Here is a 17,804-nt window from a genome sequence, read left to right on the forward strand (position 1 = left end):
CGACGACACGTTCTAATGTTTTGGATATGAAGGGGAGATTGGAGATGGGCCGGAAGTTGTGAGGGGAGGTTGGATCCAAACCAGGTTTTTTGAGGATGGGGGAGACAGAGGCGAGCTTGAGGGGTGAGGGGACACAGCCAGTACTGAGGGAAGTGTTGATGATGTTAGAGATGAGGGGGGCGATAACAGGGAGGCAGTTTTTGAGGAGGGCAGTGGGGATGGGGTCCAGGCAGGATGTGGAGTTTTTAGTTCCAGTGATGAATTTGGGCAGGTCCAGGGGGGAAACGGGCGAGAAGTGGGCCAGGGGGGGAAAGTTCAGAGGGTTTGGTGGAGGAGAGGGGGGATCAAGTGAAGTGGGAGAGGTGACAAGGCTGCTGTGGATGGAGATGATTTTGTTATGAAAAAAAGAGAGGAATAGGTTGCATTTGTCAGTGGTGAACGAGTTTGAGACTGTGTCCGGGGGGGCAAGGAGTTTATTGACAGTTGAGAAGAGGGATTTGGGGTTGTTGGAGCTGGTATTGATCAGGTCAGAGTAGAAAGTGGACCGTGCAGATTTCAGGGCGTCTTTGTATTGTTGGAGGAAGTCGGAGTAGGCTTGGCGGTGAACTGTCAGGTTTGTTTTCTTGACAAGACGTTCTAGCTGTCGTTTATGGGCTTTCATGAGGTGGAGTTCAGGGGTGTACCATGGAGCAGAGTGGGAGAAAGTAACTAATTTGGATTTGAGGGGAGCAAGCTGATCAAGACAGGAAGAGAGAGTATGATTGTAGTGGTTGATGAGGTCAGTGGGGTTATTGATTGACGGGGGAGGGGAGACGGACAATGCAGTGGTCAGTGAGGCGGAGAATACAGAGGGGGAGAGTGATCTGGTGTTTCTAAAAAAGATTGTCCGTTTTTCCTTGGGCAGGGGGGTGGGGAGGCTGATGTCCATAGTTATTGCTAGGTGGTCAGAGATGGAGAGATGACAGCTGGAGATATTTAGGACTGTAAGACCAGAGGAGCAAACCAGATCGAGGATGTGTCCATGGTTGTGGGTGGGGAAATTGACATGCTGGGTGAGGTTGAGTGATTGTAGGAGATCTAGGAAGTCAGAGGCAGATTTACTGTGAAGGTTGTCCATGTGAAAGTTGAAGTCACCAAGGATGAGGACTGACGGAGATGTAGCTAATAGCTGGGTGGCAAAGTGGGAAAAGTCAGGGAGAAATGAGGGGTTTGGTTTAGGTGGGCGGTAAATGATAGCAGTGACCATTGGGGTGGGACCGGGTGATTTAAAAACAAGGTGTTCAAAGGAGGGGGAGGCAGGGATGGAAAGTGGGATGGTTGTGAAGACCTGTTTGTGGATGACTGCGATGCCGCCTCCTCGACCTTCTGGGCGGGGTGAGTTGAGGTACGTGTATCCGGAGGGGGTGGCTTGGTTGAGTGGGTAGAAGTCCAGTGGTTTGTGCCATGTTTCGGTTAGACAGAGGAAGTCCAGTTTATTGTCCAGGATGAATAATTGTAGAATGGGGCCTTTGCTGGTGACGGAGCGGGTGTTGAAGAGGGCAAAGTTCAGGTGAAGTGTGGATGTGTGATTAGGGGAGGGCTTCAGGGGACAAGGCTGTGAGGTCCGTGGAAGTGGGCGAAGGTTAGCAAAATGGCAGTTTCTGAGGGAGGGCTGCCGAGGTTGTCTGAAGCTGATGATGGTGGGGATTTGGCAGCTTGTTGAATTATGGTACTGCGGGGGTGACGGGCAAGGGGAGCCAGAGGGGGGAGGCAGTGGGTGTGCTGGAGGGGAAGATGGGGGGAGTTCCAGGTGGGGACAGAGGGGGGCGCTGTAGCTGGGAGGCGGTTCAGTGGAGCGTGAAGAAGAGATGGATGTAAACACTGGCACTAGTCAGTCTGAAGTGTGGACGGTGTATTGGATATTTGAGATTAAAAGTGATCTGCCGGACCTGTTTGGATGGATGCCATCACTGTTAAAATATTCTGGCCTGTTCCAGAAACAGTTAAAATTGTCAATAAAGTTAATTCTGCTGGCACGGCAGAACGAGCTAATCCAGGTGTTCAGGCTGAGCAGTCTGCTGAAGCGCTCAGAGTTGTTGTTTACCGTTGGTAGGGGCCCGCTAATAAAAATAGACTTTCCGCAGTCTTTCAGTAAGTCCGTCAGATTTTGAAAATCACGTTTTGTCTGCTCAGACTGGGGGCGCGCTGTGTCGTTGCAGCCGACGTGAAGGATAATGCGGTGTACAGAGGAGGGGAGTGAGCGGAGAACGGAAGGAATTTTAACAGCGATGTCTGCAGCTGTAGCACCGGGGAATGACAGTGTGATAGCGTTAAAGAACCTGATGCCTCTCATGATACTGTCGTTTTCTAAGTAAAAACGAGTAAATTGTTAATCTTTGCAATGAAACTTTCTTAGTGAAAAATGTAATAATGTTGCAATTATTTGGAATTTCAAGCTTGAGAGGCAACTTGGAGCAAACATCCCCCCTATTCCCATCTCAGGACTTCCTGATGGATAGTGAACTCCTGCCGCTGCTGGCCATACGTTAAGAAAATACTCAAGCATATGTGGTGTAAGGATGTATACGTTTCTGATATCATTTTCAATTTATCACACTCTAAAACTCACATGAACTAATGTTTTCTTGGAAGGCACAGGCAAGCTGTAAACAGAACACTGACATCACCTTTGAGGTCAATGAAAAACATTTTGTTAGCAAACAGTGTCATACTTAAACGTCCTGAAGATAAGGAGCAAAGCAAGCATTTACAATCATGAAGAAAGGTTGACATACACTTGTAAAGACCGTGCATATCAGGGCAGTATTGAGTTTCCAATGACTTCTGCAACTCTGAATTTTCTATGACGAAATCTTGAAACGTGTCTTTGTTACAAAAAGAAACAATCACGCTTTTGGTTCTTTCAAAGGTTTATTACAGGCCTTTGAGAAACATGACAAAATTTGCTGGGTCAAAAATATACATACAGCATGCCAATAGTTAAATGTCCCTTGGCTATTTTCACCTCAACTAGGCACTTTAGATAGCCATCCACAAGCTTCTGGTTACAACTTTGACTACTCATCTTAATAGAATTGGTGCAGTTTAGACTGTTTTAAATCCTGATTTAAACCACATCAAGAAACTGAACTGTGATGACAAAACAAGTCTGCCAGAAAGCTACAAGATACAAGATAAGATAATATAAGACACGATAAGATAAAACAAGAGACGTTAAGATAAGACACATTAATATAAGATAAGACACGATAAGATAAGATAAGATAAGATAAGATAAGATAACACACGTTAAGATAAGATAAGACACGATAAGATAAGAGGGGTATAAGGGCAGTATAAGATTATACTGTATTTTAAAAACACTATAAAAATTGTAGAGAAACATACACAAAAGGTGAGATGTTCATGAACACTATACTCAAAAAATTAGGTTGTAACAAATTATTGCACATAAGTTACAGTAAGAAGTCCCCTCACTGTATTTAATACAAAACACTTAACAACATTAATGCATAACTTATTTTGATAAGCTAAATACATCTATTTATTTATTGTTTGTTTAGTTTCAAACTAAGTCTATCTGGAAGTGACGCTCTCAGAATTCCGAGGTTAGAGGGAGTCCGTGAACGCAGCATAGTCTGAAGAAGAAGAAGAAGAAGAAGAAGAAGAAGAAGAAGAAGAAGAAGAAGAAGAAGAAGAAGAAGAAGAAGAAAAAGAAAAAGAAGAAGAAGAAGAAGAAGAAGAAGAAGAAGAAGAAGAAGAAGAAGAAGAAGAAGAAGAAGAAGCGCTCAGTTGAGTCTCCGTGTTGGCGCCAATCCGACTGACAGAGAAATAAAACCGATCTCTCTTTCCGTTTATCAAACTTGCCGCCGTTTCTCTCTCGTCCGTCGCTCGGCGCTGTAGCCCGCTAGCGTCGTTAGCACCCATCTATCATTGTCATATTAATCTGGCCCCTTCTCTCTGCCCGTAGTCACGATATAATAACCGAGCAGCGGCGGCGGCGGCGCACCGGGACAATAGAGGTGTGTTTCTCCGGGGAGATCGATACGACACGGCTGCAAAATGGGGGTGAGTTGTTTGTGTTTTCTTAAAATGCCTTTACGCGGGGTGATAGGATGACAGATGGATGTTTCGGGCTCGTAAAAATGATGAGAGGGGTAGAAAAGAAAGAAGGAAGGAGGGGAGGGAGGGAGAGAAGGAGACTGTGGTGGATGGATGTAGCTAGAGGTGTTTGGCTGCGGTAGCCGTGGAGCTAACGTTAGCCGACATACACGTTGCTTTAAACGGCATTTCCAGCCTCTATCACTGCATTGTCCTTGCCACTGTGCACATTTACATCCCCCCGTGTCTTGGTGACATTGTTAGCCCGCTAGCTGTGTTAGCCGCCGAGGAATGCCATACGAGCAAATGGCGAGTGCTCATGCTAGCTGTTAATGCTAATCACTCATCCTGTGTGTGTGTGTGTGTGTTTTAACCCAGCAGGCCAGACTGTGGTGTCTTTTCCCACCTAGTTTTTTTTAGCAAATAATACTGAGTCGCCTGTCAGCAGCAGCAGCCAGGCCATGCTGTAAGGCTGAGTCTAACTTTAGCCGGTCCCTGTGAGCAGCCTTGGATTTATCCTCCACTTTCACTTGAGATAAACCAATCCACGTGTTTTTGCACAGTCCCAGCTCAGTCTGCAGCCTCTCTGTGCTTGGTACAGACTTAATGCTCTGAGCTCAAGTTGGCAGATCATCGCATTCCTTCTCCTAATTGTTGCCCCTTCTGTTCAGCCCCAGTAGGAAGGGATTTGGCTAATTCCTGCTTGTTTGTCCACTGCTATTGTTTGTCCCAAGAAGCATCGATGCTGCACCCTGAACACACCATTACAAGCATCATTAAAATGCTGTAAACAGACACATTCGTGGCAGTAAGTGTTAAATTCCTCCTTGTCGATAATGACAGGCAGCTAAAAAATCACCATCAGCGTGAGGAAGGATATTTATAGCAGCTATTAAAGTGTGTGATCTCTCTGTTGCGAGGCATTGATGCAGTCAGAGTCATTTGTGTGAATTATTGCTGCACCACTGCCGATGCTTTGCACATCAAAACCAGGAGCGGGCTAAATTAGACTATCAGAGAAATTTGCCAATACTATAATCCCCACTCACTGAGTAATTGCAACATCAGCGATATAAACACTGTGCTGTGTTAATGGCACTCATGAAAGCTACTCAGACGAAATGAATCCTCGTTTTCTGCTTTTACGTTATTAATAACGGCGGCATTTTTTTAATGTAATATTTGATCTGTGCGGCTGACCTTCATTTGTTTGTCTTGCTTTGATCTGCCTGGTTGTATTTGTTCTCGTTCTGTTCTCGCTGCAAATGAGATCTGCACACAGCCACACAGAAAAAATTCAAATTATGACTGTAATGAGGATTTGACACCGCATATGTCGTATTAACTTAACCTTCTTTAATCTGCGCTACACGTTGGACAAACTAGGACCACGACTGCAACCTGTTTCTGTACCACAGGCCTGAATTTGGTTCTTTGATCTCTACCGCTAGATTTTAGTGATGTCTTGTTAACTGACAAGCTCCTTATTGTACCAAAATGATGGAACTTCACTGGAAGTTCCATCATTTTGAAACACTTTGGTCGTCTCGATTCAGCTAAAGTCACAGCGAAGGATGGTGTCAAGAGAGAATACTAAATTATCCTTACGGTCCCACTGTGCATATTTACGTTGAAATTGATCATGTGAGACAGAGGAAAGAATTGATTAAGTCACAGAAAAAAAACAAAAAAACTCTCAATAAAATAAACGAATGGATTGTATTAGTCCCACTGACATAATTAATTGCTTGTCAGAGTGAGATTCTGTAATTCAGGCCCATCTGTCAATCCTTCCTTCTATTGTTGCCCTCTCCGTCCCTGTTTTTTTCCCCCTCCACTAATGTTTACTACCTCTGCTTCATTCATTTCCTCTCTGCTTCCCGTGTTCAGAGGAAGTCCAACAGAGCAAAAGAGAAGAAAGCCCGGCGTCTGGAGGAGAGGGCAGCTATGGACGCCGTGTGTGCCAAAGTGGACGCAGCCAATAAGGTAATTTAGACCCGGATTATCCACCGAGGCAGCTGCCGTCGACGTGTGGAGGTGTTAGCCGCTTGTTGACTGCAATGAAAAGAGAAATATTTGGGTTGTGTTGTTCTGGCGCTGATGTTAAAAATACATGCAGGCTTTGTGTTTGCTGTAGTGGAGCAAAAGCATTTATCTCTTGGATTGTGGCGCTGAAAACCTCCGTCGTGAGCTGTGATGTTTTGTTCTCTGATAAGTAACAGGAATTGTCATGACCTTGCTGTAATTACACCCATAATTGATATGCACGTGGCAGGAAAAGCCAAATACAGCGCCATATGTCTCTTTATGCATAATTAATCTGAATCATTAAATCCTCCCCATCCAGTCGGTTCTGCAGCTCCTGCAGCTCGGAGGTGGGTTAGAGGATTATTAAACTGCATGGAGGAGAACAAAACTCACACACTCACCTCCACAAGAGCTGTAGCCGCATCCTCAACGAGCTCTTAACAGGCCGACCCGGGTTTGTTACTTTTTCTGTGTCACTTTGTTCCAAAATGGGGCACCCTGAGTTCCATGCTGTTCTTTCTCTCGGCCCCTGTCCGCCGTTGATGCCCCAACAGAGGAGGAATGCAAGAAGTCCTCCCAAAGTAACGTTTGTTTTCGTTTATGCTCTCGCCAACAGTAATAAATCTTGACTTGGACTGTTGTTTAAGTCAAACAAATGCTGCATTCACTGTCTTACCCTGATCCTGGCCAGGCTCTTAGAATAAAAGAGAGGCAACAGTCCTACCAGGTATATGCCCAAGAGTCTAAGCCAGGGGTGTGAAATTCATCTTAGTTCAGGGGCCTTATTCAGCCCAGTTTGATCTCCAGTGAGCCGGACCAGTAAAATCACAGCATAATAATCTATAAATAACCACAACTCCAAATTTTCCCTTTTGTTTTAGTGCAGAAAAGTACATTCTGAAAATATTCACGTTTAATGAACTATCTTTTTACAAAATATTATTAGCAAACTGAAACTTGTTAAGAAAAATCAATTCAATTTCAGCAACATTCTGCCTCAGTTTATCATTTACACATTACAACTTACAGATGACAGTTTATCTACAAAAAGGCACAAAACATTTATTCACAGATATCTGGAACTCAGCGATGAAGTATTTTACAAAAAACAACAAAAACAAGACAAAATATTCCAAAAATGAGACACAAAATGACAAAAGCGAGAAACAAATCGACAAAAAATGACACAAACGACACGAAACAAAACAAAAAAAGAGACAAAAAATTTTACAAAAAAGTTATAAAGCGACAAATCAAATGGACAAACGAGACAAAGAATTACACAAATGACACAGACAAGACAAAAATGACAAAAGCAAGAAACAAAACGACATAAAGCAAAACGCAAAATGACAAAAATAAGACAAACACAAGCGAGACAAAAAGGAAACAAAACGACAAAAGCGAGAAATGAAACGACAAAAAACGTGAGACAAACGGCAAAAGTCAGGCAAAAAACAAAAAAAAACAACAAAAAAAAGACGAAATATTACAAAAAGGAGACAAAAAGTAACAATAAGCAATCTAGTATTTTACTTTATGATCAACAACTTGTCATGGTCTAGAACTTTTTTTATATTTATAGTTTTACAATTTGCAGTTCATGTCTTCTCTGTAATTTCTACACTTTACAAAGTCGCCCTGCGGGCCGGATTGGACCCTCTGGCTGGCCTGTTTTGGCCCGCGGGCCACATGTTTGACATCCCTGGTCTAAGACTTCATTCTCATTTTATAGCCATGTTTGTCTACACGTGTGTTTCAGCTCCTTTTCAGATATAATTTGATACTAACATGGCCGATTAATGCGTACATCACATGAGCTGGGGTAAACATGAAGCAGGGGTTGGTTAGTTGTAGAAAACACAACAGCAAAGGAACAACAGCACTGACATAAAAATGAAGAGGTTTTCTTTGACACCAACGTTACAAACTTGTGTTTTTGTATTCCAACCTGAATGAACCTCTGGTAGTCCAGATGAATGTTTTCTTGAAGAAAGTGGTCATTTGACAGCAATGTGGCGATTCACAGAGCGACACATGGTGACGATTAACATGGGTATCTATGTCGTAATTACCAAAAGTTACCATTTCTATCTGTCCAGACTAAAACGGGATCGGTTTTGAGGATTTTAAAGCTCAAGAGTTAGTTGGATGATAGCTGTAAACATGGCAGAAGTTACACATTTTAAAATAAAAGATCTATTATTGTGGATGTCGTCTTAAATGTCTCCACAAAGGACTAAATTATCCATAACCTTTCTCCTTAGTAGACCTGCACAATGTGAGGAAAATGTATATCATAGTTCATAATGACGATATTACTTGTGATAATGTGTCTTTCTACTTTAATATACTGCTAACATAAACCCCAAACACCAAATATCCTATGTCCACTGAAGACAGAAATGGAGTAAATGATTTCTAACACGATTTTATGAAGTGATTACCCAACAAACTAACCACAACATTCTTTTAAAGAATAGAATGGAAATGTTTTTTTTAATCCCAGGGGGGAAATTTGGTTGCTACAGCCGAAAGTGTACAGTTCCTGCAGCGGTAAATATAGATAAATAACCAAAAAGATGCAGTAAATATGAATAAACAATAATATAAAACGCCTATGGAAAGAATACACAAATGTTAAAATGAGTAGAACATGAGTAGAAGATGTTGCGATGACTTTAAACTGTTACATAAAACATCAATAAAACATTCCCACTGTTTTTATATATGTTTAAAAGAATCTCATGTTCACAGAATGCTTCAGAAATATTTAGCGTTAAAAGACTGAACTGCAGCAGACAGAGGATACTTTGAGGATGATGTCCGGGTCACGGCTTATGTCGGATGATAACAAAGCTCCATTTTTCTCCCTGAAACATTTTAAGAATGTTATGACGTAATCGTGTAGCGATGTCATCACCAAACATTTTTAGAAAGTCTCTGGAGAAGCTTATTCTACCAAATAAAACCATCTCAAAACTTTGTCTGAAATGTGATGAATAACTTTATTTACACTCGGCATGCAGCTTTTTGTTCAAAGAAAACGCAATTTATCTGTCAGCATTAGTCCGTAATTTTCCATAATGTATATCCACAGCAGCGGGAAAAACATCTAAGTTATTATGGGTGACTAGCTCATGTAACACTAATAGCTCAGTCATTTTCCTGCCCCATTTGGGCTATTTAGGTCCTTGAGCCTCGAGCTGAGCCTGAAGGATGCTTGACAGAAGAGCTCGGCTTGAAAACACAGAAGACTGTTGATAATCTTGTGTTTTGAAAGGCTAATTTTGCCCCTTCTTCTCACAGCTTGACGACCCGCTGGCTGCCTTCCCAGCCTTCAAAAAGTACGACAGAAACGGGTACGCACCGCTTTATACGTCTACACTGCAAAAACTCAAAATCTTACCAAGTCTATTTGTCTTATTTTTAGTCAGAGTGTCTCATCCCGTTTGATTTAAGATAAATTCTCTTAACAAGTGGCATTTCAGCAAGATGGAGGGACTTGTTTTAAAACAATGCATCTTAAATATCTTGTTAAGTCAAACAATCTTGAAATTATCTTGTTTTGAGTTGAATTTTACAAGAAAACTCAAAATAAGTTTAAATGTCGTGTCGTCCTGCGGGTCAAAATTGACCCGTTTTAAAGTTTGAAAATGTGGAAAAAAATATTTTCACAGTGAAACTTCTGATGTCCACATTTTCAACATTTTTGGGAAATCTTTGAACATTTTTTGGTGGAAAAAAAAGAAATGCTAAAAATGTTTCTTAAGAACATTCAGAAAAAAATCAACCAAAATCCAGCGAATTTCACTGGATTTTGGTTGATTTTTATGTGAATGTTCTTAAAGAAAATATTAGAAGTTTTGCTGATGTATATGTAATCACTTTAGATATTTTTAGGATTGTTTTTGGAAGATTTTTACTCATTTTTTGAAGATATTTGCAAGAATTTTTTTGCCAAATTTGGGGGATCTTTTAAAAAAAAAAAAACTAATTTGACAATAAAACCTTTAAGGGAAACTTTTCAGAAATTATTGGAATTTTCTTCCTGAAGGTTTTGCAAATTTTCAGAAATTTGGGGAATTTTTTTGCTGATTTTTTTCAGTCAAGGAAACAATGTTTTTTGGTGCTTGTATATAAAGACAACAGGAGGGTTAATACATCTCAAATTAGGAGGTTACATGAAAGCAAAAAAATATTTTTGAGTGAAAAACTACTGTTTTTTTTTAAGCATGTCTGGCTTATTTTAAGACACCTAAGCTTGACAATCCTGGTAAACTACAGCTTAAAATAAGTTTTCCCAGCTAATTTTAAGATCTCAATATTCTAAATATCATATCTTATTTCAAGAAACCTTACCAAGCCGTTTTTCACTTGTTCTATTGGCAGATTTTTTCACTCATTTCAAGGTAAAAGTTGCTTGAAATAATTTTTTTTTCTTGTTTTGAGAGGCATTTTTTCCAGTCCAAAGGGTTTATATGGCATTCCATGAAGTACATACTGTGTTTTATTGTCTATGTGGAGGGAAAGTTGATCTGCTGGTGCTTCGTCTCCCTCTTTGATGCTGATACACACTGAGTATTGATGTTTGTTGACCTTGTTGACTTGTCCTCCCCTTCAGGCTGAACCTGCAGATAGAGTGCAAGAGAGTGACCTCCCTCAACCCGCTGTCTGTGGAGTGGGCCTTCGAACTCACCAGAGCCAACATGCAGACGCTGTAAGAAGGCCTGTTGTTGTGGTTTACAAGTGTAGTTCAGGAATGGGGTGACCCATCTTCTCCAGAGATGAATGAGGAGACTCGGGTAGATGCTGCATTACAGCTGGGAAGAAGTGCAGACAGGCCAGAAATTCTTTTCTGATTTTTTTTCGCAGTGGAGAGTGCCATCAAATGGCTACAGAGTAAGATCAGAGTGTTCTTTATGTGACCCACGCTGAAAGCAGAGCAGGCAGGCGGTGGAATTACTGCGATTTATCTTCTCCTTACTTTGCCAGAAATTGAGCAGAGTTCAATTTAGCAAATGGCAGTCGAAACTTAATTTGTTCCATTTAGAAAACACGTCCTTTCTGAGCAGACGGTGGTAGATACGCTAAAATTATCGCCCTGGAGGTCAAGCCACTTTCTCCCTGCCGTTGCCGTAGGTACGAGCAGAGCGAGTGGGGGTGGAAGGAGCGGGAAAAGAGGGAGGAGATGAACGACGAGAGGGCCTGGTACCTGCTGGCCCGCGACTCCGACTCCGCCCCCGTGGCCTTCTCTCACTTCCGATTCGACGTGGAGTGCGGCGAGGAGGTTTTATATTGGTAATGTACCCGTCGACGAGCTTGAAAGTCATTATTTCTTAAACCCTTGTGTTGTCCTGAGGGTCAGAAGTGACCCGTTTTAAAGTTAGAAAATGTAGAAAAAAAAATATTTTCACAGTGAAACTTCTGATGTCCACATTTTCAACATTTTTGGGAAATCTTTGAACATTTTTTGGTGGAAAAAAAGAAATGTTAAAAATGTTTCTTAAGAACATTCACAAAAAAAAATCAACCAAAATCCAGTGAATTTCGCTGGATTTTGGTTGATTTTTTTGGTGAATGTTCTTAAAGAAAATATTAGAAGTTTTACTGATATATATATATAATCATTTTAGATATTTTTAGGATTTTTTTAGAAGATTTTTACGCATTTTTTGAAGAAACTTTTAAGGGAAACTTTTAAGGAATTATTGGAATTTTCTACCTGAAGGTTTTGCAAATTTTCAGAAATGTGAGGAATTTTTTTTGCAGAATTTTTGCATTTTTTTCAGACAAGTTTCTCTGCTTTTCTTGACTCTGCAGCTACGAGGTGCAGCTAGAGAGCAGAGTGCGGAGGAAAGGACTCGGCAAGTTTCTCATCCAGATACTACAACTCATCGCTAACAGGTAAAAGAAAATCAGACAACTGTAGCACTCTTTAATAAATATGTATTTGTTATTTATCAGTGTGAAAAGCCAAAAAACACATTTTTGGACTCCATACTGCAGGATTACATTATTCTGCACCCCTTAAACTCACTTACTGTAGTTCTCACATTGTGGTTAAAAGAAAAAGGAATCATTCTGTATTTTTCTTACTGTCCAGCATAAAAAGGAAGCTGTAGTTCAGGGGTGTCAAACGTGCGGCCCGTGGGCCAAAACTGGTCCTCCAGAGGGTCCAATCTGGCCCAAGGGACAACTTTGTAAAATGTAAAAATTACAGAGAAGACATTAACTGCAAACTGTAAATTTGTAAAACTATAAATTTAAAATAATTTCTAGACCATGACAGATTGTTTTGCTCATTGTTCTTTTGTCATTTTGTGTCTCATTTTTGTAATATTTTGTCTTGTTTTTGTTGTTTTTTTGTCTGAGTTTTGTCTCATGTTTTTGTCATTTTGTTTCTGGTTTCTGTCATCTTGTGTTTTGCTTTATTTGTTGTTTTGCGCATCGTTTGTCTCGTTTTGTGTTTTGTGACTACTTCTGTGTCATTTTGTTTCTTGCTTTTGTCATTTTTGATCTAATTTGTGTCATTTGTGTAATTCTTTGTCTCATTTTTGTCATTTGTCCATTTTTTTCCACTTTGTACTTTATCAACTTTTTGGCCTCTTTTATTGTTTGTTTCGTGTCGTTCTTCTCATTTTTTGTTGTTCTGTGTCTTGTTTTTATCGCTTTGCATCTCATTGTTGTAATATTTTGTCTTGTTGTTGGATTTTTTGTCTTTTTTTAGTCTGACTTTTGTCGTTTTGATCATAAAGTAAAATACTATCATTCAGTTCCAGATAGCTGTGACTAAATGTTTTGTTCCTTTGTAGAAACACTGTGATCTGTAAGTTGTAATGCGTAAATGATAAACTGAGGCAGAATGTTGTTGAAATTGAGTTTGTTTTTCTTCAGAAGTTTCAGGTTGTTCATGATGTTTTGTAAAAAAGATAATTCCTTAAATGTGAATATTTTTAGAATTGTAGTTTTTTTGCACTAAAACAAAGGAAGCATTTGTTATTTATAGGTTATTATACTGTGATTTTACTGTTTAGGTCCATTTGAGATCAAATTGGGCTGAATGTGGCAAACAAACATAGATCTAACCAGTGTAGGATTTACAGTATTTCAAATGTTGACTTTTCAAATGTTTTTTATGATGAAGGGAAGGCCTTCAGTGGGTTTATTAGACCTCAAAAGATCCACACACACACACACACACACACACAAATATAACTTTTATTTGTTGACAAGAAAGCTCAATGTGTCCCCGAGTCATGTGAGACTGAATTAAATGTGTTTCTGCTTGTTTTTTTGCTCTCTTTGTGCAGTACACAGATGAAGAAAGTGATGTTGACAGTTTTCAAACACAACCACGGGGCTTACCAGTTCTTCAGAGAAGCTTTACAGTGAGTACACTGGCTCTCCAAAGGGCATATTTAGGAAATGCAGAGACTTTAGAATGGCAGCGCTTTCTTAACACAGTAAATATTGATTCTAAGTGTGGTTTTAGAGGAAAAAAATATCTCCTTCTTTTACGGAGTTTCTTTTATACAGAAAAATGAAAAAAAATTTGGCAAAAAAAATTCTTGTAAATCTTTTTAAAAAGTGAGTAAAAATCTTCCAAAAAAATCCTAAAAATATCTGAAGTGATTACATATATATCAGTAAAACTTCTATTTTCTTTAAGAACATTCACACAAAAAAATCAACCAAAATCCAGCGAAATTCACTGGATTTTGGTTGATTTTTTTTTTTGTGAATGTTCTTAAGAAACATTTTTAACATTTCTTTTTTTCCACCAAAAACTGTTCAAAAATTTCCCCAAAATGTTGAAAATGTGGACATCCGAAGTTTCACAGTGAAAATATTTTTTTGGACATTTTCAAACTTTAAACCGGGTCAATTTTGACCCGCAGGACGACACGATGGTTAAGGATATTTAGCTGTTTAAAGATAATTAAACAAAACATGGTAAAACACTTAAGCAGTATTGATGCTTATGGTTTTCACTCTAGAAACCAAAATGTATCCCCTCATTATTACTTCTCATCAGATCAGAACCTAATAATTAAACTATTTCATTATTATGTGATAGTTTTGCTGTAATAATGAGATTAGGTTATTGATCATTTCTGCTTCAGAGGACTGATTTATGAAGGTGCTACCTGATTATTTCCTTCTCTGTGGTGGAGATTATGATGTTAGCTTTGCCTCCGTCACCCCTGGCAACTAATCTCCCTCCTCACACCTGCAGGTTTGAGATAGACGAGACCTCACCCAGCATGTCCGGTTGCTGCGGCGACGACTGCTCCTACGAGATCCTCAGCAGGCGGACCAAACACGGCGAGGCCTCGGCGGGACACACCCACGGCGGCGGCCACTGTGGCGGCTGCTGCCACTGATGGGGCTCCGGTTGCGACGACGACGATCGGTTAAAAGCCAGCAACTTTTCATGGCTGTGTGTGAAAGCTTGAGCTGCCTGCTGTTCCGCAAGAATTCCAAACGGCCGTAGAGCGCCGCTAAAAAAAACACGACGGTGGAATACGCAGGTGTCGATGTCGCATTATGGATTGAGGTTAGCGTGTTTGGGTTTCTGTTTTTTTGTGTATTCCTGCTGCAAAAGCAGTATGCAGTGTGAGCTTTCACACATAGTTTTTTTTTTCTTCCTCTTTTCCAACTTCTTGGTTCACTATCCAAGCCATCTTTTCTCATCTCTTCTCTTCTCCCTGTTATGACTATTAGTAACTCACAGTCAAGAAAAAGCAAAAGCGTTGCTGTCGTTCTCTACCACTGCAATCATCCTGCTCTCATCTCCTAGCGTGCTGTACTGTATTGAGTCATCCTGCTTCTTAAACCGTAGTTATGGACTGAACAGCGGTTGCTGGCCTCGGGCTGTATTATAGTAACTTACTACCTTGAATCTCAAATGTAAAATGGGATTTTTCTGTGTGAATCTGACTCGCAATATCGAGAACGGATGAGTTTTTATAATACTTCCTGTGGTTTCCAAGATGACATTAGCTGTAGTTTAGTCCCCTTTAAAACAGCATGCTGCTGCGCTGTAACGTTTTCTGTTAGAACTCAAGTTATATGCACATATGGCTTGTAAGTTACGTATGAACAAAAGCACTGCAGCTAACCGCTACTGCACTGTTTTGTACCACGACGACCCGAGATACTACTGTTGAACGATGACGGCACTCTTCTGTTCACGTAAAATGAATAGACAGCTCCCTTGCTTTTAGGTTTAATAACTTATAAAGTATCCAAGGTTGCCTTTTTTTCTTTGTTCAGTCTATTTTCTCCTAGTAAAATAAGTTAAAAAAAAACTCATCAGTTGCTGTAAATCTGCATCCAAAACAGAAAATAATCATTCAGCTGCTTCAACCTCCCACCAGATTTCCTTACCTGAGGTTCATGTTGTAAACTTAAAACATCACTGAATGTTCATTTCCTTCTTTTCATCCATCTATTTTTTTTTTTTTGCTTTGAGATACAAATGAGAGATTCACTTGCTGTAAAACTGCACCCACCTTTCCTGTTCTTTGTGCCTGAAGGCGCCAGATGATCATAGCAGACCTTTTTTTTAAAAAAAAAAAAATCTGCTCTCGTTTTCAGTCCCCTCCTGCTCGCCTCTTTGGTTTCCAAGAGGTACTGATGATTTAAAAAAAAAACAAATCGATGTGGATGTTTAGCTGTGCTTAAAAACTACTAAAACCATCCTCCATCCCGTCTCCTTACGTTAGCATGAGCAAATCATATTGATTTAACGTGGAGGAGAAGCCCGTTTATATTCCCGCTTAAAGCTGATGAATGCTCGGAGGAAGAGACAGATGCATGAATGGAAGTAAAGGAAAAGCACTGGAGGAGGTTAGGTATTCCTCCGTTTCTCCTTGGTTTGTTTTCCCGCTGCCATTAGTTTACATGACAAAGTTTAAAAAATGTTCAGCAGGAACAATAGTCTTAATCAGGATTGGACGCTTCAGCTGCACTGCTGATCTCCAATGAATGACGGGAAGTCTGTAAAAAGGAGGAGATGCAAGAATTAGTCCAGAATATTCCTGTTTGAGGAGGATTTTTAGATGTCACATCACTATTTAATCCACACAGGCTGCTGTAACCGCTTCAACCATGTCTGTTTACAAAACCTTCGGAGCGTTTTTGGTTTCGATTGCTAGTTAGAAACCACCGTAAAACCCTTCAGTTGGGGCCAGAGCAGTGGAAAGATGCGGAGGTTTCTTTATCTAATGTGACCGCGAAGGGCTTTAAACTGGTACGTCTTTATCAAGGTAGAGATAAAGTATGTGAAGCAGGAGGTTGAAATGTGACGTAGTGAAGAGTTTTCTGACCTGAAATAATCTCACACAAAGGAACAAAAAGGTTTTTTTCTTCATTGTGTAAAATAACCCTTTGAGATTCATTCTGAGTCAGATTCCGAACAACAAAAACGGTTCATGTTGCTTGTTTTAGGACTAGACTTCCTCCTTATTAGTGCCGTAATTCATTTTCTTTTCTACTGCATAGGTTCCAGTTAAAAGAGGATGTTGTACATAGTGGTAGTAGATCAATCGACTGACAGTCTCTCTCTCTCAGGTTAATCAAACGTAATCAAACCTCATCTGTTTTACTTAACAGCCATGTCGACAGTTAGCTGGTGGCCGGATTGGATTTAACGCACAGCGCTGATCTGGAGTCGGTTTTTGTTTACGTGCGTGAACTTTTGAGTAATTTTACTTTTCAAACTACCACAAAAGTACCAATTAAATCGCTGTAAAAACTCCTATTCCTTAAAAATGTGACTTTGTATGACAGTAAATATGCTACAAATTTTGGACTGACCCCAGATCTGTGCTCAGTCGTTACATTCAATCCCCCCCAAAAAAAATTTAAAAAAGGCTCACTGGAGGTAAAAATGATTTTGTGAAAAAAACACGAGTTGGAAAACGAGCCTGAACTTACCCAGTTTCTTTTAAAGTCAGTGAGTACTTTTTTTCTTTTAGAAATGGTTCCGTACCCTCACAAAGTTACAGATACTTCTCTCGGTCTTTTCTCTATGTGTATATATATAAATATATATAAGCTGTTGTGAATCCATCTTCATTTCTTGGCCTTTTACAGGTGAAACACTTTTTTAAACATGATGTTGAATAAAAAAAAAAATAACAAAAAAAACCCCTTACATGTTTGAGAGTGGGTGTTAAAGTCCTGTCCATTATGACAATGAAAGGGAAAACTAAGTCATTCTGCCTTGTCAGTGTTTTATTTGTATGTTACAAATAAAGGAAAGTTGTTTGACTTTTCAAGAGATGCCATTTTATTATTATTATTATTATTATTATTATTATTATTATTATTATTATTATTATTATTATTATTGTTGTTATTTGTCATTTATGATAAAACAGATGGAGATATATAGAAATCAATTTCTACCAGATAAAGAGGAACAAAAATGAAATAATTGACTGTAAATGCATTATTTGACATGGATTATAAACATTAAAGTCACTTGTACTAGTAATTGTTGCATTAATTTAAACATTTGACTAGTCTGAAAAAGTTTAATATATTCCTTCATTTACACTTTACAACTTACAGATCACAGAGTGTCTAGAAAGGCACAAAATATTTAGTCACAGGTATCTGGAACTGAATGATGTAGTATTTACGACAAAATTCAGACAAAAAAA

The 17,804-nt window shown here is 39.6% G+C and overlaps 1 protein-coding gene across 1 annotated transcript; it reads left to right on the top strand.

Annotated features, from left to right (window-relative positions):
* The first annotated feature begins 3,703 nt into the window (after positions 1–3,703).
* Positions 3,704–17,417, top strand: naa40 (N-alpha-acetyltransferase 40, NatD catalytic subunit). Its single transcript, XM_055007855.1, has 8 exons — positions 3,704–4,068; positions 5,992–6,087; positions 9,439–9,491; positions 10,754–10,849; positions 11,272–11,430; positions 11,953–12,036; positions 13,443–13,520; positions 14,369–17,417. Exons 1-8 carry the CDS (start codon positions 4,063–4,065, stop codon positions 14,514–14,516), a joined length of 720 nt encoding a protein of 239 aa, XP_054863830.1. The 5' UTR covers positions 3,704–4,062; the 3' UTR covers positions 14,517–17,417.
* Positions 17,418–17,804: the final 387 nt, after the last annotated feature.

The sequence above is a fragment of the Amphiprion ocellaris genome, chromosome 23, assembly GCF_022539595.1.
Source record: "Amphiprion ocellaris isolate individual 3 ecotype Okinawa chromosome 23, ASM2253959v1, whole genome shotgun sequence".
Classification (NCBI taxonomy): Eukaryota; Metazoa; Chordata; class Actinopteri; family Pomacentridae; genus Amphiprion; species Amphiprion ocellaris.

Coding starts and splice junctions, on each gene's coding strand:
- naa40 (XM_055007855.1), top strand. Junction 6,088..9,438: donor AAGTGGACGCAGCCAATAAG/GTAATTTAGACC, acceptor TTCTTCTCACAG/CTTGACGACCCGCTGGCTGC. Junction 11,431..11,952: donor GGCGAGGAGGTTTTATATTG/GTAATGTACCCG, acceptor TTGACTCTGCAG/CTACGAGGTGCAGCTAGAGA.